We start from the raw sequence: 22,461 nt of genomic DNA, 5'->3' as shown, positions 1-22,461 counted from the left end.
ACTGTTGCATATGTTATAAATCTCACATCACATTTTTATTGATACAGTTCATTCATTAGTTTTTTAAAAAAGATTTAAATATTAAGTGAAATATATATATCTACTCATGTAGTTACCATTTCTGGTGACTTTCATTCCTTTGAATACATTCAGATTTCAACCTAATGTCATTGTTCTTCTGCCTGATAAACTTCTTTCACATTTCTTGTAGTGCAGATCTGCTAATGATAAATTCCTTCAGCTTTTGTATAACTAAATGTATCTTTAGTCAACTTTCATTTTTGGAAGATATGTTTCCTGTGTATAAAAATCAAAGGTGACTTTTTGTTTTTATTTTAATAGTACTTTAAAGATGTTGCTCCCCTGTCCTGTCCCTTGCATTGTTTCAGACAAGAAATTTACTGTAATCTTTACCTTATTTTTGTTTTTCTGTACGTAACATGTCCCTGCCCTGCATCAGCTGCTGTTAGGTTTTTCCTTATCAATGGTTTTAAGCTATGTAATTATGACACGTATGCCTTGGTATGGTTTTCTTCATGTTTCTTGTGCTTGGGGTTTGTTGAGCTTCTTCGATATGTGAATTTATAGTTTTCATCAAATTCCAATATCTTTGGTCATTATCATTTAATTTGTTTTTGTCCTCTCCCCTTGCCTCTTCTTCAGGGCCTTCATTTACAAGTATATTTGGCTGTTTGACATTGTCCCACAGCTCACTGTTGCTTTTTTCTTTTGATTTTATATTTTATTTTCTGTGATTCATGTTAGTTTCTTTTCTTTATTTTTTGGGTGGGAGAGATTGGCCCTGAGCTAACATCTGCTGCCAATCCTCCTCTTTTTCGCTGAGGAAGACTAGTCTGGAGCTAACATCCATGCCTATCTTCCTCTCCTTTATATGTGGGATGCCTGCCACAGCATGGCTTGACAAGCAGTGCATAGGTCCACACCCAGGATCCGAACTGGTGAAGCCTGGGGTGCCAAAGGAGAATGTGAGAACTTAACTGCTGTGCTACTGGGTCGGCCCCATTCATGTTAGTTTCTAAGGCTATGTCTTTTTTATTATGCCATGCTTAATTTGCAACTGATCTCATCTAATTACATCTATACATTGCAGTTTTCACCTCTACAAGATTTAGGTCTTTATTATGTTTTATATCTCTAACTTTTTAAAGTCTTTTATTGCGATCCATTTAAAGTGTAAATTGAATGGCTTTTTGTATAGAATTGTGCAACCTTCACCGTAATCTAATTTTAGAACATTTTCATTTACCCTCCAAAAGAAATCCCATGTCTATTTGCAGTCCCTTCCCATATGCTAGCAACCTCCCCCAACCCCCTGCCAGCCCCTAGCCCAGGACAATCACTAATCTACTTTCTGTTTGTTTAGATATGCTTATTCCAGACATTTCATATAAATGGAATCATACAATATGTGCTGTTTTGTGAGTGATTTCTTTCACATAGCATGTTTTCAAGGTTCATCCACGTTTTAGCATATGTATTAGTACCTTGTTTTCTTTTATTGCTGAAAAATACTCCATTGAACGGATGTAGATTTTGCTTTTCCATTCACCAGCTCATGGGCATTTGTGTTATTTCTACTTTTTGACCTTGTAAATAATGCTGCTATGGACATTTGTATACAAGGTTTTGTGTGCACGTTTTCATTTCTCTTGGATATATATCCCTGAGTGGAATTGTGGTTCATATACTAACTCTATAGTTAACATTTTGAGAAACTGTTAAACTCTTCTCTAAAGCAGATGCATCATTTTACATTCCCACCAGCAATACGAGCATTCTACTTTCTTCACATCTTTACCTTTTATTATCTTTTTTATTACAGCTCTGCTTATCTTTCTGAACATATGGAATATAGTTATAAAAACCGGTTTAATGTCCTTGTCTGTCCATTCTAACAACTATTTCTCTTCTGATTCAGTTATTGATTTTTCTCCTCATTATGAGTTTTGTTTCCCTCCTTTTTTTGCAAGCTTGATAATTTTTATTTGGATGCCAGACATAGTAAACTGTACCTTATTGGTTTCTGGAAATTTTTGTATTTCTATAAATATTATTGAACTTTGGTTTGTCATATATTTAAGTGACTTGTTAACAGTGGTCCACTTGGGTCTAGCTTTTAAGATTTGTTAGGTGGTATGAGTGCAGTGATCAGGCTGGAGCTAATTATTCCCTAGTACTAAGGCACAAACTGTCAGCGTACTCTACCCAGTGTCCCACGGATTACGGTTTTGCAGCCTGACTGGTGGAAACAGTCACTATTTCTGACCGAAACTGATCTCTAGGAATCTTTAAACATCTTTTCAGGGTCGTTTCCTCAAACACACGATGCTCAGTGGTCAGCTGAATACTTGACAAAGCTCCGCAGAACTCCGAGTTTCTCTCTGAGCAACTATCTCCTTTCTCCTACATTCTGCAGAGAACATTAGCTGCCTTTGTCTCCCCAGAACTTCAGCTCGAGCCCGTCACTTCAGGAAATGCGCTGCGCTCTGCTTGGGTTCTCTCTCCCAGCACCGCCTCCTGGAAAATCTTCAAAGGCAGTAAGCTTTTTGAACTGATATCATTTGTTCCGTGTCTCCAGGATCACTGTTCTTCGTTAGTGAAGCACAGTGTTTTGAAAGACAAACCCAATGTTGTCCTTCTACCTTAGCAGAATTTTCTTAAATACAGTTAATACTGAGAGTTTCCCCTAAAACCCAAAACTCACCGCAATACTTTTCCCACTTCCGCGTAGACAGAGAACCCAGCTGCCAAGCTAACCCCCAGCGAGGTCAAGCCGCACCTCCAGTTTCCAGCACCGCCCACACGCTAGCGCGCAGGCGCAGAACTCCTGCGCGCCCTCTTGGCCCAGCCATAACTGCGCCTGCGCCAAACAGCGGGGCGCGCCAATGCGCGAATATGCACTTACCAATGAGAGCGCATGATCTGCCTTGATTCCCGCCCACTGACCGAGCAGCCAATCATCTGCCCCGGCGCGCAATCCGTGATGGATCCAAAGAGGACGGAGGGTTTTCGGTAGGGGAACGCTGAAGCGCGGCGCAGGGGAGGATGGAGGTGGCGGAGACCAAGGCGGAGGCTGCTGCGTTAGAGTAAGTGTCTGTCACCATGGGACAGCCGGACAGCCGGGGGCGGGCTGGGGCGGACCCTGCGGGCGCCCACGTACAATCGACGACCCTCTAGACCCCGTACAGCTGTTGGAATTCGACTGGGCCGTGAAGTGATCCTGACCCCAGTCCCTCAGGCTTAGGTTCCTGAGGTGATGGTTGCTTCTCCCCCGGAGGACGGCCGGTGAGGGACTGTCCGTGGCTCTTACCTACACACACGCCCCAGGGGTGTGGCCTGAAAGGCGACGGTTCAGTCTGTCGCCCCTGCACATCTTTTTGCGGACCGCCCTATCCTAACAGGAGACTTGGCACCCCAGGAGACGTCCTGGAGGGGCCATTTCATTTCTGTCTCCCCTGTTCCAACACACACTCTCCCGGTGTGTTATTTGATCCTCATCCCGGCCTCCTGGTGGACCGCTTCAGCCCCTAAAGAACTCACCTTAGACCGAGGCTTCCAGCGCGCTGTCCTGAGCGCCTTCTCAACATTCTGAGACCCTGGTCCACGGCTAGTGTTCTCTGCCTGGAGCGCTTCCCACTGCTCATCAGAGTTCTGCCCTTATTCTTCCTTTTCCCTGTATATTTCCCTCACTGCCTTCAGATCTTGACTCAAATGGTTTCTCTGCAAAGACGCTCCCTATTTAAAATGCACTCCCTTCCGCGCGCACTCCTTATTCCCCTTGCTGTGCTTATTCTTTCTCATGCCACTCATTAGCTCCATATATCCTCCATACACAGACCATTGCTGGTCCCAGGTGGCCCTTCAGTGTGTGGATACTGGTCAGGGCAAGACTCTCGGCATTAATACACACACCCACATGGGTGCATATGCACACAAGTTCTCCAGAACTAGCCCCCCAGGAGTCTGCCGTTTCCCTCCTTTCCTTTTGCCACTTAAGGACCCTGGCAGAGGTGGCAGATATCCTGGAGCCAAGAGGCCTGCAGGAGGAGGCAGAAGTGCCTGCCCAGATCCTGGCCGAGTTTGTGACGGTATGTGCAAGATGGGAGCCAGTCTGTCAGAAGCCAGGGACTGCGCCTGGGTCCTTCTACTGAGATACTGGGCAGCATTGATGGTGAGCAGACTGGAAGGTAGCCTTGTTGGCCTATAGTACAAGGAGGTAAGAATGTTCCCTGCCTCTACCCTCCCTCTAAACAGGACTCCCGAAAGAAAGACAAGCTGCTCTGTAGCCAGCTTCAGGTGGTAGACTTCCTGCAGAACTTCTTGGCTCAGGAGGACACTGCCCAGGGCCTGGACCCCTTGGCTTCTGAAGACACGAGCCGTGAGTAGGAGGGGTGGAATAGGGGCTGCCCTGAGGAGGAAGGAACTGGGATGTCAGTCAGGTCAGCTCTTTGGCTGATGGCAAGACTCAGTGCTGCAGGCAAGTGGGCTGACTTCACTGATGCCCTCATTCTTGGTGGCTCGTCTCAGGGCAGAAGGCAATTGCAGCCAAAGAGCAATGGAAGGAGCTGAAGGCCACCTACCAAGAGCATGTGGAAGCCATCACAAGTGCCCTGACTCAGGTCCTGCCCAAGGTGGAGGAGGCCCAAAGGAAGCGGGCACAGCTCCAGGAGGCCCTTGAACAACTCCAGGCCAAGGTGAACCCAGGGTGTGGGAAGGGAATGGCAGGCAGAGGGGAGGAGGGAAAGTATGAGCATGCTGGCTTAGACCCACTGGCTGCCTCCCAGAATCCAACTAGAAAAATCCGCTCCTCTCCTTGTCCCCCTTCTTTCTTTACCTGCAGAAGCAAGTGGCCGCGGAGAAACTCAGAGTAGCGCAAAAGCAGTGGCAGCTGCAACAGGTAGGTCCATCCTCGGAAAACTTCTGTTCCCACCACCATGCCATTGCATGGGCTAAGTCCTCTGCCTGGAAAATCTTTATCTCGTTTCTTCCTGTGAGGCATTATAGTATAGGAACTAACTTTGGCTTGAATTTCAGCACCAACACTTACCACTGCATGACCTTGGGTGCTCACTTGTCTGTGCTTCTATTTCTTCATCTGTGAAATAGGGAAAATATTAGCATCTACTCTATCAAGTTGTTAAGATGATTACGTAATTAGTACAAGGGCTTAAAATAATGCCTGGCAGATAGTAAACTAAATGTTATCATCATCTTTGTTATCATCATCTAAGATCTCAGCATCTCAGGTACCATGTCTACATTCTCACTCCTGGTAGGAGAAGCATCTGCAGCATCTGGCAGAGGTTTCTGCAGAGGTGAGAGAGCGTCAGACAGGAATGAAACAGGAGCTTGAGCGGCTGTATCAGGAACTTGGAACCCTGAAGCAGGAGGCAGGGCAGGAGCGAGAAAAGCTGCAGAGGTGAGGCTGGGAGCATAGGCTGCAGACCTGGGGTGGTCCAGCCGAGATTCCCTCCCTTCACACCCACTTCCTCCTTCCAGGCACCAGACCTTCCTCCAGCTGCTCTACACCCTGCAGGGTAAGCTGCTACTCCCTGAGGCAGAGGCAGAGCTACCACAAGAGCGGGATCTTCCTGAACCTAAGTCCCAGCAGGTGACCCAGTCCTGGGAGCTCAACACTGGGGACACCATGGAGAGAGTCGGGGATGTGTCGTCCAAGGTGAATGAGAGATGGGACAGATGGGCAGGGAGGTGGAGAGAAAAGCCAAGAGATAGACCTTACTCACTGCCCATACCATGTCTCCCCAAGGCCAGTGGCCCACCACCTATTGCAGATGCAAGCTTGCCACAGCTTTCTGAGAGACAGCAGCATGGGGAAGGATCCTAGATCAGGTCAGACTCCAACTCAGGCCCTGACGTCCCTGGACTGCAGGTATGGAAGGAGGGAGGGCCTCTGGTCTACCTGTCTCTGTATCTGAGCTCTGCTGCTCATGGAGAGGGTGGGTGGTGGGAAGGAGTAAGGAGTTTATCTTATGATTGAAGCTTAGCACCTCATGCCCATGCCAAGCGTGTCCTGGGTAACCCCTCTCTTCCTCTTCCCCACCCTCCCTGGCCCTACCCTCATTGTAGGATGAAGTGTGAATTCCTGAATACAGCCTGATTTTGACCACAACCCAGGTTGGGGCAGGCTCTGGATTCTGTTGATTAAACGCGATGGGGCTGTCTCAGTTGCTTCTTTGTCTGTTCATCTCCATGTATTGGTAGGAAGAGCCATACCATTCTCAAAGGCCAGGAACATGACAGGTGCTAGGACTGGTATGAACAAAGAGGGTGCAGATGGGGAGGGGACCCTGGCTTGGGGCCTCAGGGGTTGCTTGCCCAAATCATTATGATGCAGACATACTGAGCTTAATTCAAGGAAGAGGAGAATGCTTTATGCAGGTGGTTAGATTTGGGAAGATGATTTTAATCACTCATCCAAATGTTTATTGAATCCCTGCTTCGTACCAGGCCCCTTGCTATGTACTGGAGCTACAGCAGTGGGCTTGTCTGATCAGTCCCTGGCCATGTGGAACATGGAACATAATGAGCATAAACAGGTCAATAAGATGCTTTCAGAGTATAGTACAACAGGGTAGCAAACTAAAAGAGTAATATGATAAAGAGCAACAGCAAGAGAATATAGAGACCCCTGTCTGTCTGTATTGACCTGTGTCTGTGTGAGCTAGCATTTCTGTGTGTGTCTGTATGTTTCTCTGTTTGTTGCTTTCCATCTCGGTTCTTCTGTGTGTCTGTTCTTGGGGGTGTGGGCAGTGAGGGGCACTACTGTGCGTGAGAGGGGGATTGCATCCCTGATTGGGAGTGTGGAAACTGCTGTCTAAGAGAGGAGAGAGAGATCAGTGACAACTCTCAGAGTGGAGAACCCATTTTCCATATGAGAAGACGACCTTCATGTTTGAGAAAGATCTAAACATCCATTTGAGAGACACTGAGGCCCTTTGTTTTTGGTGAGAGAGTGTTTCAAGGAACATTAGTCCCTGTTCCGTCTCAGAATGGGATGCCCTCTCTCAGGTTGAGATTGAGATCCCTGTGCATGCTATGTTTGCTCTACTTTTCTGAGGTGTCCGTAGTTTTCTCTCACATTGTTCAAAGTGTGTTGGGCCCACTTTTTAGTTTTGAAATAGGACAGATATCAGAGGTCTTTGAGGGCCTGCATCACGACTGAAAGAGGGCTTCAGTGAGGATTGAGGATACTTCACTAGAGGGCACACAAATACCCAGAAAGGCTTCCTCAGTCTACCCATCCCACCGTGTCCCCCGTGGTCTCTGCTGTGGCCTTCTAGCAACCCAGCTATCCAGGCTTATCCTTCCCTCTCTTCCTGCTGGGTGAGCTTCCCTACCCCTGATTTCTTTTCTAGTCTCAGATACTCTAAAATTTTTGCAACACAAAGGAGAGAGTAAGAATGTATATATCCAGGGGCCATCCTGGTGATGTAGTGGTTAAGTTCCTGCGCTCCGCTTCGGCAGCCCGGGGTTCACCAGTGGGGATCTGGGTACAGGCCTAGCACCACTCATCAAGCCATGCTGAGGTGGCGTCTTACATAGGAGAACTTCTAGTTCCTTCTAGGACCTACAACTAGAATATGCAACTATGTACTGGTGCTTTGGGGAGGAAAACAAAAAATAGAATATATATATCCATCCTGGGCAAGGAGTGTGTCTATTAAGGGACACTGGGGAATGGATTGGAATGGTGTGGAGTTTCCCTGTCTTTGCAGACATGGTGGCTGACAGAAAGTCAGCAGGGAAGGGAAGACACTCACATGGAGCCCAACAGGCTGGAGATAAAGATAACATCCTGACATAAGTCCAAGCGGCAGGGCAGAGGGAGGAGATTGGGCAAATGTACAGTAATCAAACTTAGAGGTCTGCAAAACTGCTGGGAAGCAGATTTCTTTCAAGGAGTGTGGAATGAGTCAGTCCACCCTGAGGTCAAATGGAAGGGGAGACTTCTGTATCTGTCATATTCAAATCCCCAAAATTGCCCAGTATGGCTGGAGCCTCGAGTTATCCAGAAGTTTCTTGACTGACAAGCTCAAGAATTGGGACTTGTTTTCAGATCAGCTTTCAGCTATTCTCAGCCCCCTCTTAGGCACCCCTACAGACTATCTTGTTCACTGATAGTTGCAGGAGGTAGATGTGTGCAGGGAGGGAACCTCCCTCTGGGAAAATGTGGTCTCTTGCACAGAGATGTGGAGACTTAGGAGTCCACAGTGACTTCTGAAAAGGCCCTGCATCTGCCAAAGATTTTCTCTTCCTCTTTTCGATCCAAAGGAGGGACAGACACAGAAACCAGTGGGGAGGGATGGGGACTTCACTTGATTGTTAGCACAATCAAGAGAGTGTTACTCTACCTTGACCAGAAAGGGTCTTCTTGATAAAATGAAGATTATGCTTGCTCCATTAAGCTAATAGGAAAACTTGCTTTCTCTATTCTCTGTAAGAATAATATTTCACAAAATATTTCACATTTTCTAGGTATTGTCATTTTTCTAGGAATTTTTGATTTCTGATTTTTTAAGTTTATTGATATGAAGTTGTCATATCTTTTTTATCCTTTAAAATCATATGTTTTTTATCCTTTATCCTGTTTTAGGATTGCCTAATGTCATATTCCTGAAATTTTCTTTGTGCCTTATATAATTTTTTTCCTTGATCCATCTTTTCAGATGTTCATTCATTTTCAAATATTCAAAGATTGGCTTTTGTGATCCACTATTGTATGTTTGTTCTGGTTCATTGATTTGTAGTCTTATCTTGATCATTTCCTACCTTCTGTTTTTAGATGGAGAAGATGTACTTCTTTTGTACACTCTTTATTTTTATCACGTTAAACTTGTGTATTTGGATCTTTGTTTTCTCAAATAAACTTTTAAGGCTATAAATTTCTTCTGGCTTCCTCTAAGTATTTTCACAATCATTCAATTCATAGAATTTTCTGTTTTCCGTTATAATTATTTCTTTGATTCATGAGTTCTTTAGAAAAATAATTTTGAAATTTTCTACTGTATGTTTCTGGGAGGATAATCTAAGTTTATTCCAATTTGGTCAGAAATGTCATCTATACAATAAAAGCTTTGAAATTTGGTAAGGGATTTTTTTTAATGTTTCATGTGGATTTGAAAAGAATGTCTGCTTTGGAACTGTTCTGTGTAATGTTTTCTATATGTCTGTTAGATTATGATGTTATTTTTTTCAGTTTCTATCTTCTATATACTTAATTTTTTGTTTTCTGAATATCATCTGAGAGAGGTGCGTTCCAGTCTCCAAATATGATAGTGGATTTATTTCTCTTAATAATTCTGTTGAATTTTGCTTTACATGCTCTGTGGCTATTTTATTAACTTCCTTACGAGTTTACACTTACTATATCTTTCCTCCAAACTGAACTTTTACTATTATGTAGTGGGTTTCTTCATTTTTGTGCTAGTGTTTTTCAGTCTTGAAGTCTAATAGTTTTAATGTAACTTTGCCAACTATCTTTTGTTTCTCCTTTGCCTGATTTGTCTTTCCTACAGTCTTTTGAGTTTCGACCTTTGTTTATCCTTGTTTATCACTTGCATACCACATTTAAAGGGCTGTTTTTGGAAATGCAGTTTCATAATCTTTAAGATTTTGTATTTTTTATTCCCTCTCCCTTGTTTTTTAGTTTATTCCTTTCTTGCCTTTTGGTTTTATTTATTTTTTATCTTTTTGTTTTCATTCCTCTTACCTTTTTTCTTGTTTGGAAACTCTTCACTGTTTATTTTCCCAGTTTAGTTTTCATAGTTAATAAAGTCTAAAATTAAGACTAAAGAATCTTGATACTTTCCTTAAACAAGTAATGAAGCTTAGCAGGCTTTACCATTGATGGATCATCCCACTCTTAAGTAATAAGGTATTTTTGTCCAGTTTGTTACTTCTAGCCAGGTTTTGTTTTCACAAATTAGACATTATTGTTTTATAGTCAATGTTTTATTTATAGTTCCTTATGATTTTTTGCCTACTTAATTTTGATATGTCAGAGCTTTCATATGGGATAATTTCCCCATCTGAATCAGAATTTCGTTAGTTAAGATCTGCAGGCTGTGTAATACTTTAGTTTTTCTTAGTATGAAATAGTTTTGTTTCATTCTCATTCTTGAAAGATACTTTCTAGAGAATACTTAGTAGACAGCTACTTTCCCTTAAAACATTGAAGATAATTTCCCATGCTAATCTGGCTTTCATTGTTGTTGATGAGAAGTGAGCTGCCAGTTTAAAAGCTCTTTCTATACATCTTCTTTTACTCACTGGCTACTTAAAAAATCCTCTATCTTTGGTACTCTATAGTTTTACTATGTTATAAATAATTTGGGATTCTGGTTTGTTTATTTATTCATTCATTCTCCTTGCCGTTAGTTGGACTTTCTAAATCTGAAATTGCTGGTCTTTCAACAATTCTGGAGTATTTTCAGCCTTATCTTTTTAAAAAGTACTCTTACTTCTTCTGTATTAAATTCTTCTGAGACACCAATTAGACATCAATTAGATTTTCTAACTTTGTTCTTCATGTTACATAAACTTTGTTTTATGTTTACCATTTTTTTCCTGTAGAATGCATTTAGATAACTTTCCTTAAATCTATTTTATTAACTGTATGTTGCCAATGTATTGTTTAATCATTAGTTTCTTAATTTTTGTTTTTCATTTCTAGCAGTTATATTAGACCCTAATCTACTTTATTTGGATTTTTTTTTGTTATTCTGGCTCATGTTTTGAGCTTATCTTTTATTACCTTAAACATAACATACTTAGGCTTTTTATCATCTGTGTCGGAAAGGTTCAATTTACGTCTTTGTGGGCCAGTACGTTTTGCCTATATCACACACCTCCTATTTCTTTCTTTGTTTTGTGTAGTTTTACCATGAGCTGTCCAATTTTCCTGAACTTTATCTTTGGGGATACTTTGTGGCCTGTTATTAAATTGAGAGAATTTGTGTTTACTTCTGTCAATAGGTTGTAGATACTACCCATATAACATTTAGGAAAATTTAGAAATACATATATATTTTTAATGTTCTTTATGTCCATATACACTTGTATTTTTCATTCTTGCTGTTTGAAGATTCTCTCCTTTTCATTAGTATTTCCCAAAGGTTTTTTTTTTTTATTTTAATTTGTCTTTCAAAAGCACAAGCTTTTGCCATATTTTCTTTAATACTGCTTTTTTGTCTTTTCATTGTGTTCCTATCCAAGATACCATCCTGCAATTCTTTATTGGGTGTCTTCTATTTTTGTGTGACTTATTCCTGCCACGAAAATATTCTTAGCACCTGGATAGTTTCAGCACCTTCTCCTATCTTTACAATTTTGAAATTTATAAAACTAAAGCTTCACTTCAAATAGTCTACCCTGCCATGAAAAGAAAACTGTCATCCTGTTTTAGAATCTTTCTGTGGTTAATACACCCCATTCTTGTCTTGGAGAGTTTATGCAACTTCTGGTATTTTACTATTTTTATGTCTCCTGTTTGGGCCAAATATGTATAAGTTTTTAAATACAGACAGACTGTGAAATTAGGTAAACTAATTTCATTATTGTTCCCCACCCATATTTAAATGACCCTTTTGATACTTGAAACACTGGGCTGTGAAGAATTTAGTATTTGATTTTTGATACACTTTGCTCTTCGCTCTTGAAACCCTGAATAACCTAGGTATTAAGCCTGAGAACTGGAGTCTCAGGAATCAACATCTTTTATGTTTATTTTGAGGCCTTTTTAAACTGTCGTTTTTGGGGGGTATAAATTCTTCTATTTATGTTGTTAAATTGAATTTAGATAACTGTTGACATGGTTATGAAAAAAGGAAACCTTGTTAATCTTTATGGAGCTCTGTAATATGCAAAAATTAGATTTTGGATGCCATGTTCGCGTACATTTCTAAATTTTAGGTTGTCAGATAGACTTTAGGAAGCACACTTACACAAGGCATGCCTAATTCATTTCATCATGCATTTCATAGTGATTATACTCGAGTGTAGGAGTTGATAATTGTTTAAATGGGTTTATTACTCTGTATCTAAAACCATATTTTGAGATAGGAAAAAGAAGGGGAAAATCCAGAGTTATGCTTTCAGAAGATAACAGGACTATTGGAAATAAGAGATTGTCACATATAAACATTATAAAAGAAATAAACCATAAAAATATATATAATCTAGTGCACAAATATTTGTTCTGTTTATAAATATTATAAAAAATCATAAGAAAAACAAATGTGAATTGGAGTGATTAAAATAGGGTTTGTTTTATAAAAGAATGAGTAAGTGTTTAAAATATCCTATATATTCTCCATGTTATGAAATTATATTGCAAAAACTTTGGGTCTGATCTTAATAACCAATCATAAAGAGCAAGCCAGTCAATTTTATTAATTAAAATACTAGTGAAGAAAGTACATATATTAAATTTTCAACCTTTTCTTATAACTTAGTGGACAAGAAGTTAGGCTTTGGGAAAATTTCTCTTTAGGGACAGAGGCCTGTCCACAGTCTCCATGTAGGTAAGGCCTGGATTACCCTGACCAGATATTCTAGAAATAAAAGAGGAAATAATTTGTTTACTGAAGTTTAGCATTATCTCTGGTGGTTTCATGTCGTTCACCATGAAGGTAATGGACTCATTGGGGAAGATATGCTGGTTTCTTTTTTGAAAACTCTACTCTTGATGATGATTAAAATGCCTGACTTTGTTCCAGTGTGCCATTTTCAGCATGGGAAGGAAATAAGGGGAAAAGGAAAAAATGGTAAATTCAGTAGAGGAATTCAATTATTAAAATATATTTATCTTGTGTGTGTGTGTTTATATATATACACATACATATAACATACACACATACAAACATAAAATTGGCAGGGAGAATTTAGATTAGATGGAGGAAGTGAGAGTGACTGCATGATGGATATTGGGTTTCTGTTTTCGGATGAAGATCCTGTCATTAACCATTTGTTCTCCTAATCCCTCTGTCCAGGAATCTTTGCATCCACAATTGAACATACCCCAGTGCCTTCATTCTTTAAAAGTACTTAGTAAGTGTTCATTGGATCATATTCAGGGGAGATTTCCTAAAGAGGTGCCTCTTGAACTCAAGTTCCAACAAATGAAATTATCCAGAGGCAGATTTCATCATTTATTGTTGGCTATGTGCTGAACATGAGTTCTGAGAATTAAAATAAAAAGAAGGTGATAAAGACAATCTGAGTTTAAATTTGGAGACAGGAAGGAAAAATCTATTGAAGACTAATTCTAGCAAAAAATAATGTTTGTCATTGTTAAGGACTAAGAATTGGAATGTTTTGGCAGCGCCAAAGATAATCATATATACTAGATGGAAGGAACATCATAAGTGAAGTACAGGAATTGAGAAACTGGTGATTTCAGGAATGCAAGTGGCCAAGCAGAGCTTGGAGCCTGGGTTATAAGGGACAAAATGGGAGTAGTGAGTTCATGAGGGCCTTTTACCTTTACCCTGATGGCTATAGGAAGTCAAAGCCTTCACGTAGAAGTCAAGGAAACCTATTTGAAACAGTTTCTTTTATACTTTGGCAAGAAATTTCCAAGTACATTTTAATCTATTAAAATATAACTCTCAGGGAAGTCACACTGTTAGTGAGTACATTTATGAATTCTGGGCAGAATGCACATTTAGAAAGCAGTGCAAATACTTCCATCCTCCTGAGGTAAACACATCTCCCTGAGTAACCATTGCTTATTATTGGGACTTGCTATAATGACAGCAGCTAGAAAGCTGAAATCCATTTAGGCAGTTAGAGATCATAGTAAGGCAACATTGGAGTGGCGTTCTATTTTAGAATGTTACTGCTTAAAAATATGCAGAATACAGTAATCGTAATTATGAACGGCTGCATATTACACCCACCAAAACAATCACTAAAGCAGTTCAGTGATGCTAGTATTCCTGTAGGTGACAGTTACCAATCAAAAAAAGTGCACACCAATTAGAAACTGATGAACCAGCTATCCCACAGCTCAGTGCTTTCTGGTACATTTGTCACTGAAGGCTTGGCACTTTCAGAGAACATTGGAAAGCCTTTCAGCAATACGGAATCGCTCATTGCACCTGAGTAATATTCTACTTAGCAAAGTTTAGGGACTAACAATTGAGAATAGAAGGGGAAAAAAACCCTCATAATGTACATTGTTTCTAATAGAGAATAGTGACATTCTTCACATCAATTAGCAAAATGAGTATGGTATTCAAACAGTACCCTATGACTACCATAACGACTTTAATTTTAATAATTATCTTGAACAATATTCAGAGATTACTGGAATGTAAAGATAAGAGGAGCTTTACATTAGGTGCCAGTGTCACCTTTGGCACTAGCAACAGGCTTATTCTTTTGAAAAGGAATATGACAAATCTTACCTGGTTAAAAAAAAGTTTGGTTGGTGTCATAAGAGATTTTCTGTTTTACCTCTTCAACCTTATCTCTACCTCAATCTCAGGAATTTTCAGGAACTAATTCACTAACTAAATTTAACTTTTGGTGGTGGTGGTGGTGATCTGAAGGAGTAGAAGTACTGAAAAGAATGTTATTTTTGTAAAACAATAAGGAAGGGCTAGTAGATATTCAGGTAAGTCTAATAATCATTATATATTGTATACCTTTTGTATAGGAAAAAAACTAAAACTGGAATTCTGTGTGCCTCAAGGCAAAACTTTTATATCTAAATAATGGAGTATTTCTGGTTTTTTGGATACCACAAACAACGTTATTGGTATGAATCACGGTACCTGTAATTTAGCAGTCACACTGTCTAGCTCATAGAGGTAGCACAGTCTGGCAGATCAGAGTCAAGATTTATTTACAAGGTTCACAATTTCTCTCAAATTTCTTGCCTTGTTTGTTTTTCTAAAAGTTTGTGTGTGTGTGCACATAGCCAGTGTATTCATATAAGATGTGCTATTTTATATTTGAAAGTAAGTTGTTAACATAGATTCAGAATTGTACTAACGCTGTTAACTTTTTCTGTCAGTATTCATACAGCATTCACTCAATAAACATTTCTGAGCACCTGTGTGCCAGGTGCTATTCTATTTCTTTTATTAAAATATATTTGACGTATAACATTGTGTGATTTTAAGGTACACATGTTAATTTGATACATTTATGCATTGTAATGTGATTGTCATTGTAGCATTAATTAGCATCTCTCTCACATTACATAATTATCATTTCTTTCTAGAGGTTAGAATTATTAATTTCTAGTCTTTTAGCAAGTTTGATGACTATAATACAATTCTTGTTGTCTATATTCCCTATAATGTACATTAGATCTCTAGGGCTTATTTACTACTCATTGCAAGTTTGTACCCTTCAATAACATCTGTCCTATTTCCCCACCCCCTGTCCCTTGGTAACCACCATTCTACTCTCTCTTTTGAGTTTGGCTTTTTTAGTTTCCACATATAAGTGATACCATATATAGTACTTCTGTTTCTTGGTCTGACATATCTCACTCAGCATAATGTGCTCAAGCTCCATCCCTGTTGTTGCAAATGGCAGGCTGCCCTTCTTTTTATGGGTGAATACACACACACACACACACATCTTCTTTATCTGTTCATCCATTGATAGGCACTTAGGTTATTTCCATATCTTGGCTATTGTGAATAATGCTGTAATAGACATGGACGTGCACATATCTCTTCAATATCCTGTTTTCATTTTCCTTCAGTATATATCCAGAAATGGAATTGCTGGATTATATGGTAGATCTATTTTTCATTTTTTGAGGAACCTCCATATTGTTTTACATATTGGCCGAATCAGTTTACATCTCCACCAACAGTGTACAAGGGTTCCCTTTTCTCCACATCCTTGCCAACGCTTATTATATCTTTTCTTCTTGGTGATAGCCATTCTAACAGTTGTGAGATGAATCTGCATTGTGGTTTTAATTTGTATTTCCCTGATGATTAGTGATGTTGAGCATCTTTTCATGTACCTGTTACTTTTGGATTTCCTTTTTGGAGAAATGTTTATTTAGTTCCTCTGCCCATTTTTTAAATCAGATTGTTTGGTTTTTTTGTTATTGAGTTGTGTGAGTTTTTATATTTTGGATATTAACTCATTATTGGATATGTGGTTTGCAAAAATTTTCTCCCATTCTGTAGGATGCCTATTTTGTTAATTGTTTCTTTTGCTGTGCAGAAGCTGTTAAGTTTGATGTAGTCCCATTTGTTGATTTTTGCTTTTGTTGTTTGTGCTTTTGGTGTCATATTCAAATAATCATTGCTAAGTCCAATGTTAAGAAGATTTTTCCTACATTTGCCTCTAGGAATTTTATGGTATCAGGTCTTCTTATGTTTAAGTCTTTGATCCATTTTGAGTAAATTTTTGTGAATGGTGTGAGATAGGGGTCCAATTTTATTGTCCTGCATATGTTTATCCAAGAACATATCCATATATGTTTTTGGCTCCCTTGTTGAATGTTAGTTGACCGTATACGCTGGGGTTTAATTCTGGACTGTCTGTTCTGTTTGATTGGTCTATGTGTTGGTTTTTATGCCAGTCCCATACAGTCATGCATTGCTTAACAATGGGGAGATGGGCTGAGAAATGTGTTGTTAGGTGATTTCATCATTGTGTGAACATCATAGAGTGTATTTACACAAACCTAGGTGGTATAGCCTACTACACACCTAGGCTATGTGGTGCTAATCTTATGGGAGCACTGTTATATGTACCGCTCGTTGTTGACCAAAACATCATTATACAGTGCATGACTGTTATTATTTTTATTACTATAGCTTTGTAATATAGTTTGAAATCAGGAAGTGTGATACCTCCAGCTTTGTTCTTCTTCAGGATGGCTTTGGCTATTCAGGGTCTTTTATGGTTCCATACAAATTTTAGGATTGTTTTTTCTATTTCAGTGAAGTATGCCTCTGGAATTTTGGTGGTGATTACATTGAATTTATAGATGGCTTTGGGTAGTACTGACATTTTAACGATATTAATTCTTCTGTCCTGTGAATGTGGGATGTCTTTCCATTTGTTTGTATCTTCAAGTTCTTTCAGCAAAGTCTTATATTTTTCATTCTACAGATCTTTCACTTCTTTGATTAAATTTATTCCCAGCTAGGGGCTGGCCCCGTGGCCGAGTGGTTAAGTTCGCGCGCTCCGCTGCAGGCGGCCCAGTGTTTCGTCAGTTCGAATCCTGGGCGCGGACATGGCACTGCTCATCAGACCACGCTGAGGCAGCGTCCCACATGCCACAACTAGAAGAACCCACAACGAAGAATACACAACTATGTACCGGGGGCTTTGGGGAGAAAAAGGAAAAAATAAAATCTTTAAAAAAAAAAAATTTATTCCCAGCTATTTTATTGTTTTTGATGCTATTGTGAATGGGATAGTTTTCTTTCTTTATTTTTGAAATGTTTCATCATTAGTGTATAGAAATGCAACTGCTTTATGTCGATTTTATATCCTCTAACTTTACTGAAAATTCCAACAGCTTTTCGTTGAGACTTTGGAATTTTGTATATACAAAATCATGTCATCTGCAAATAGTGACAATTTTACTTCTTTCTTTCCAATTTGGATGCCTTTTACTTTTTTGTCTTACCTATTGCTCTAGCTAGGACTTCCAATACCATACTGAATAAGGGTAGTAAGAGTGGGCATCCTTATTTTGTTCCTGATCTTAGAGGAAAAGCTTTCAGTTTTTCTCTGTTGAGTATAATGTTAGCTATGCATTTGTTACATATGGCCTTTATTGTGTTGAGGTATGTTTCTTTTACACCCAGTCTCTTGAGGGTTTTTATCATGAAAAGGTGTTGTATTTTCTGCATCTATTGCAATGATCATGTGATTTTTAATCTTTTATTGTTGGCATGTAATTGTTCATAGTAGTCTCTTAGGATCCTATGTATTCCTGTAATATCAGTTGTAATGTCTCCTCTTTTATTTCTAATTTTATTTATTTGAGTCTTCTTTTTTCCTAGTCTAGCTAAAGTTTTGTCAATTTGGTTTAACTTTTTGAGAAAACAGCTTTGTTTCATTGATTTTTTTCCCCATTGTTTTTCTAGTCTTTATTGCATTTATTGCTGCTATGATCGTTATTATTTCCTTCCTTCTGCTAAGTTTCGGCTGAATTTGTTTTTCTCTAGTTCCTTTAGGTGTAAAGTTAGGTTGTTTATTTGAGATCTTTCTAATTTCTTAATATATGCATTTATTGCTGTGAACTTTCCACTCAGATGTGCTTTTGCGGGAATTGATATGATATATTTCCATTTTCCTTTGTTTCAAGATAGTTTTTGATTTCCCTTTTGATTTCTTATTTGACTCAATGGTTGTTCAAAAGCATCTTGTTTACTTTCCACATATTTGTAGATTTTTCTGCTTTCCTCTTGTTGATTTCTAGTTTCATACCATTGTGGTCAGAAAAGATAGTTGGTATGATTTCAGTCTTCTTAAATTTGTCAAGGCTTGTTTTGAGTTCTATCATATGATCTATCCTATAGACTGTTCCATGTGTGCTTGAAATGAATATGTATTCTGCTGCTGTTGGATGAAATGTTCCACATATGTTGTTAAGTCCTTTGGTCTAAAGTATGGTTCGGTGCCTATGTGTCTTTATCCATTTTATGTCTGGATGATCTAACCATTGCTGACAGTGGGGTATTGAAGCACCCTACTATTTTTGTACTATTGTCTATTTCTCCCTTCAGGTCTGTTGGCATTTGCTTAATATGTTTAGGTGCTCCAATGTGGAGTGCATATGTATTTATGATTTTTATATCTTCTTGATTTATTGACCCCTTTATTATTATGTAATGATCTTCTTTGACTCTTGTTAACATTTTTGGCTTGAAGTCTATTTTGTCTGATATAAGGATCCTGGCTTTCTTTTGATTTACACGGGCATGGAGTATTTTCTTCCATCCCTTCACTTTGGTCTTATGTGTGTCTTTAGAGCAGAAATGAGTCTCCTATAGGCAGCATATAGTTGGATCTTGTTTTTTTTATCCATCCAACCACTTTATGCCTTTGATTGAAGAATTCAATCCATTAACATTTAGAGTGATTATTGAGATGTAAGGACTTACTACTGCCATCTTACTGTTTACTGTCTGGTTGTTTTGTGTCTCTATTGTTATTTTTTCCTCTGTTTCTGGCTACCTTTGTAAATTGGTGGTTTTCGTTGGCAGTATGCTCAGTGTTCCCTTTCTTTAATATTTTGTGAATCTATTCTAGATTTTTGCTTTGTGGTTACCATAAGGCTTACATAAAACATCTTGTAGATAAAATAGTTAATTTTATTCTGAAAGCAACTTATCTTTGTTCCCCTATAAAGGCTTTACCGTTTCACTCCTCCTCTTTTATGTTTTTTTTTTTTGAGGTATAATTGACATATAACATATTAATTTCAGGTGTATGACATGATACAACATTTGTGTATATTGCAAAACGATCACCGCAATAAGTCTAGTTGGCTCTAGTCTCAATCACCATACATAGTTACAAATTTTTTTTTCTCGTGTGATGAGGGCTTTTAAGATCTACTCTCAGCAACTGTAAAATGTGCAATACAGTATTGTTAACTATATTTTGTGTTTTTATGTTTTGTTTCTTTTTTTTTTTGAGGAAGATTAGTCCTGAGCTAATATCTGGCACCAATCCTCCTCTTTTTGCTGAGGAAGACTGGCCCTGAGCTAACATCCATGCCTATCTTCCTCTACTTTATATGTGGCACGTCTGCCACAGCATAGCTTGACAAGCAGTGTTTAGGTCCACACCCAGGATCCAAACTGGGAAACCCTGGGCCGCTGAAGCAGAGTGTGTGAACTTAACTGCTGTGCCACTGGGCTGGCCCCTATGTTTTTATGTTTTTAATGTCACAGTTTACCTCTTTTTATGCTGTGAATTTGTTAACAAATTACGGTAGCTATAGTTATTTTTAATACTCTTTTCCTTTAACCTTTATAATATAGTTAAATGGTTAAAATACCATTCTAATATAGAGTCACAGTTTTCTAATTCTGACTATTTTTCACTGTACCAGAGGGTTCTGTACTTTTATATGTTTTTTTGTCACTTATTAGCATCTTTTCATTTCAGCTTGAAGACGTCCTTTCAGTATTTCTTGCAAAGCAGGTCTAATGGTGGTAAACTCTCTTAGCTTTTGTTTGCCTGGGAAAGCCTTTATTTTTCATTTATATGTGAAGGATAGCTTTGCCAGATAAAATATTCTTGGCTGGCAGTTTTTAATCCTTCAACTCTTCGAATATGTCATTCCACTCTCTCCTGCCCTCTAGAGTTTTTGCAGAGAGATCGGCTGATAGCCTAATGGGGGTTCCTTTGTAGGTTACTTTCTTTTTTTCCCTGGCTGCATTTAAGATTCTTTCTTTATCACTGCTTTTTGACAGTTTCATTATAATGTGTCTTGGAGAAAGTCTTTTGCGTTGAGATAATAGGATGTTCTAAGAGCCTTGTAGACTTGCATGTCCAATTCCTTCCCCAGGTTTGGGCAGTGCTCAGCTATAATTTCTTTAAATAAACTCTTTGCCTTCTTCTCCCTCTGGTACACCAATTATTCTTATATATGCCTTTCTAGTTGAAACCGATAGGTCTTGTAGGGTTTCTTCACTCTTTTAAAATCTTAGTTCTCTCACCTGTTCTAACTGAATTATATCTATATTCCTATTGTCCAAGTCATTTTTTTTTCTTCTCTCTGGTCTGTTGTGTTACAGATGTTTTCTATTGCATTCTTCATCTCATTCATTGAATTATTCAGTTCTCTTTTATAATTTCAGTCTCTTTGGTAAAGAACTCCTGTTCCTTAATTTTAATTCCTCAGTTCATTGAATTGCCTTTCTAAGTCTTCTTGTAGATCACTGAATTTCTTCATAACAGCTATTTTGAATTGTCAGTTAGACCTCAGTATTCCATGCCTTTGGGTTCAGTTGCTGGAATTATCATTTTCTTTTTTTATGTCATATTTCCTTGATTTTTTGTAGTGTTTGAGGATATGCAGTTCTACTTTCACATTTGAAGTAGCAGTCCCCTTCTTTAACTAAGGTTTTATGTTTACTTTGGATCTTACAATTCAAGAGACTAGCTATTAGAAATGTCTTTTTTATTCCGGTTGGTGGTACTAGAGCTGAACTTTGTGGTTTCTCCTACAGGAGCTGGATTTTGAGGACTCCCTCAAGAGTGGCACAAGAGTTGGCAGCAGAGTAGAGGGAGGTGTGGGCTTAGCATCTCGGGTATGGGGATGCTCATGGGTCCAGTGGGGAGATCCTCGAGCAGGGTACACCCAGAGGTCTGTGGGCAAGTCTCCTATTGAAGTCCTGAAGCAGGCAGGAAGAAACATGTTCCTTCAGTTCACTTTAATATTTTGATCTGCCTCCTTTCCTTTCCTCTCCCTCCCCCAAGTCATGGAAGTCCTTCCTCAGAAATCCAGGTGCTGCTGGAGAGAAACAAGTCTCCTGCTGCAACCCACACAACTGATGCTGACATCACTCTTGTAATAATTGTTGGAATTATTTTGGCCTTTGCATTACACTTTATAAATCTCCAGAAACTTGCTTCCCAATAATTAGGATGTAATTTAAAGGAAATGTCTTTGTTAAATGACTTTTCCATAGAGTAGTATTTTCTATTAGATGTTATAATATTTAATTTTAGTTTGGAAACTTAGATTATACAGCTGTTTGATGTATTTTGGTTTTTCTAGCTAAGTATCTCTAGTGTCAAATATTTTTTAAAACGTGCATTTACATATATTCTAAACTCTGAAGTCAGGCATCATTCTCTCATTATAATTTAATTTATTTTGTGTTATTTTTTAAGGAATCATTTATTTCAATCATGAAGACACCTGGAAATTACGGGAAACTCATCTCACTTTGTTGTAGTACTGATTGCTATCAAAGGTTTGCAGTTTTTTACCTGAGTATCCTGTTTATTTGTGAAGAAGCTAAATGACAGCCTGGTTCATTTTTGAATTTTGTATGAGGAGTAGAGTTCACATGTAGTGCTAACTTAGAATTCAAGAGATATTTTCTTCTTGGATGTTTGTCTTAGTTTGACAATATTAAAGTTTTGTTATGAACAGTGTATTTGTTTTGTTTAATCTCAGTTGAAGTCTATCAAATATTTCCTTTATGGTTGAGTATATAAAATTATGTATAATATAAAATATAGAGAAATTGAAAATCTAGTGTCTTCCTCTAGACATCACTGTCCTCACAGAAGTATGTCTGCTTGGCAGAAATTTGCATAAAGAATTTCCATTCTTGGAACAAATCCTCCACAGATTTCCATAAAGTTTCATATTTTAGTCCTTGGCCCTTGATTTACAACTCTTCTAACCCCCTGAGGCATTTTCTATTAACATATAATATCTTTCTTTCATTGACCAAC

At 38.7% G+C, this 22,461-nt stretch overlaps 1 protein-coding gene and 1 long non-coding RNA gene across 5 annotated transcripts in view; one reads left to right on the top strand and one right to left on the bottom strand.

Annotated features, from left to right (window-relative positions):
* LOC106782059 (uncharacterized) overlaps nucleotides 1-2,867 on the bottom strand; it is a 90,383-nt gene extending 87,516 nt beyond the window's left edge. For all 4 annotated transcript variants that reach the window (XR_011437205.1, XR_001378916.3, XR_002808726.2 and 1 more), the window contains exon 1: nucleotides 2,726-2,867. This is a non-coding gene — a long non-coding RNA (uncharacterized lncRNA). The remainder of the gene's footprint in view (nucleotides 1-2,725) is intronic.
* The window catches only part of ZWINT (ZW10 interacting kinetochore protein), a 76,166-nt gene extending 54,011 nt beyond the window's left edge, over nucleotides 1-22,155 (top strand). Inside the window, exons 6-15 of the mRNA XM_070262674.1 lie at nucleotides 2,326-2,558; nucleotides 2,753-3,107; nucleotides 4,019-4,109; nucleotides 4,276-4,399; nucleotides 4,549-4,715; nucleotides 4,862-4,918; nucleotides 5,298-5,440; nucleotides 5,521-5,698; nucleotides 5,789-5,911; nucleotides 21,472-22,155. Of these exons, the coding sequence (XP_070118775.1) occupies nucleotides 3,067-3,107; nucleotides 4,019-4,109; nucleotides 4,276-4,399; nucleotides 4,549-4,715; nucleotides 4,862-4,918; nucleotides 5,298-5,440; nucleotides 5,521-5,698; nucleotides 5,789-5,866 (879 nt within the window). The 5' untranslated portion in view covers nucleotides 2,326-2,558; nucleotides 2,753-3,066 and the 3' untranslated portion in view covers nucleotides 5,867-5,911; nucleotides 21,472-22,155. The remainder of the gene's footprint in view (nucleotides 1-2,325; nucleotides 2,559-2,752; nucleotides 3,108-4,018; nucleotides 4,110-4,275; nucleotides 4,400-4,548; nucleotides 4,716-4,861; nucleotides 4,919-5,297; nucleotides 5,441-5,520; nucleotides 5,699-5,788; nucleotides 5,912-21,471) is intronic.
* Nucleotides 22,156-22,461: the final 306 nt, after the last annotated feature.

Source organism: Equus caballus, chromosome 1 (assembly GCF_041296265.1).
Source record: "Equus caballus isolate H_3958 breed thoroughbred chromosome 1, TB-T2T, whole genome shotgun sequence".
Lineage (NCBI taxonomy): Eukaryota > Metazoa > Chordata > Mammalia > Perissodactyla > Equidae > Equus > Equus caballus.
This window is presented reverse-complemented; position numbering and strand designations above follow the sequence as displayed.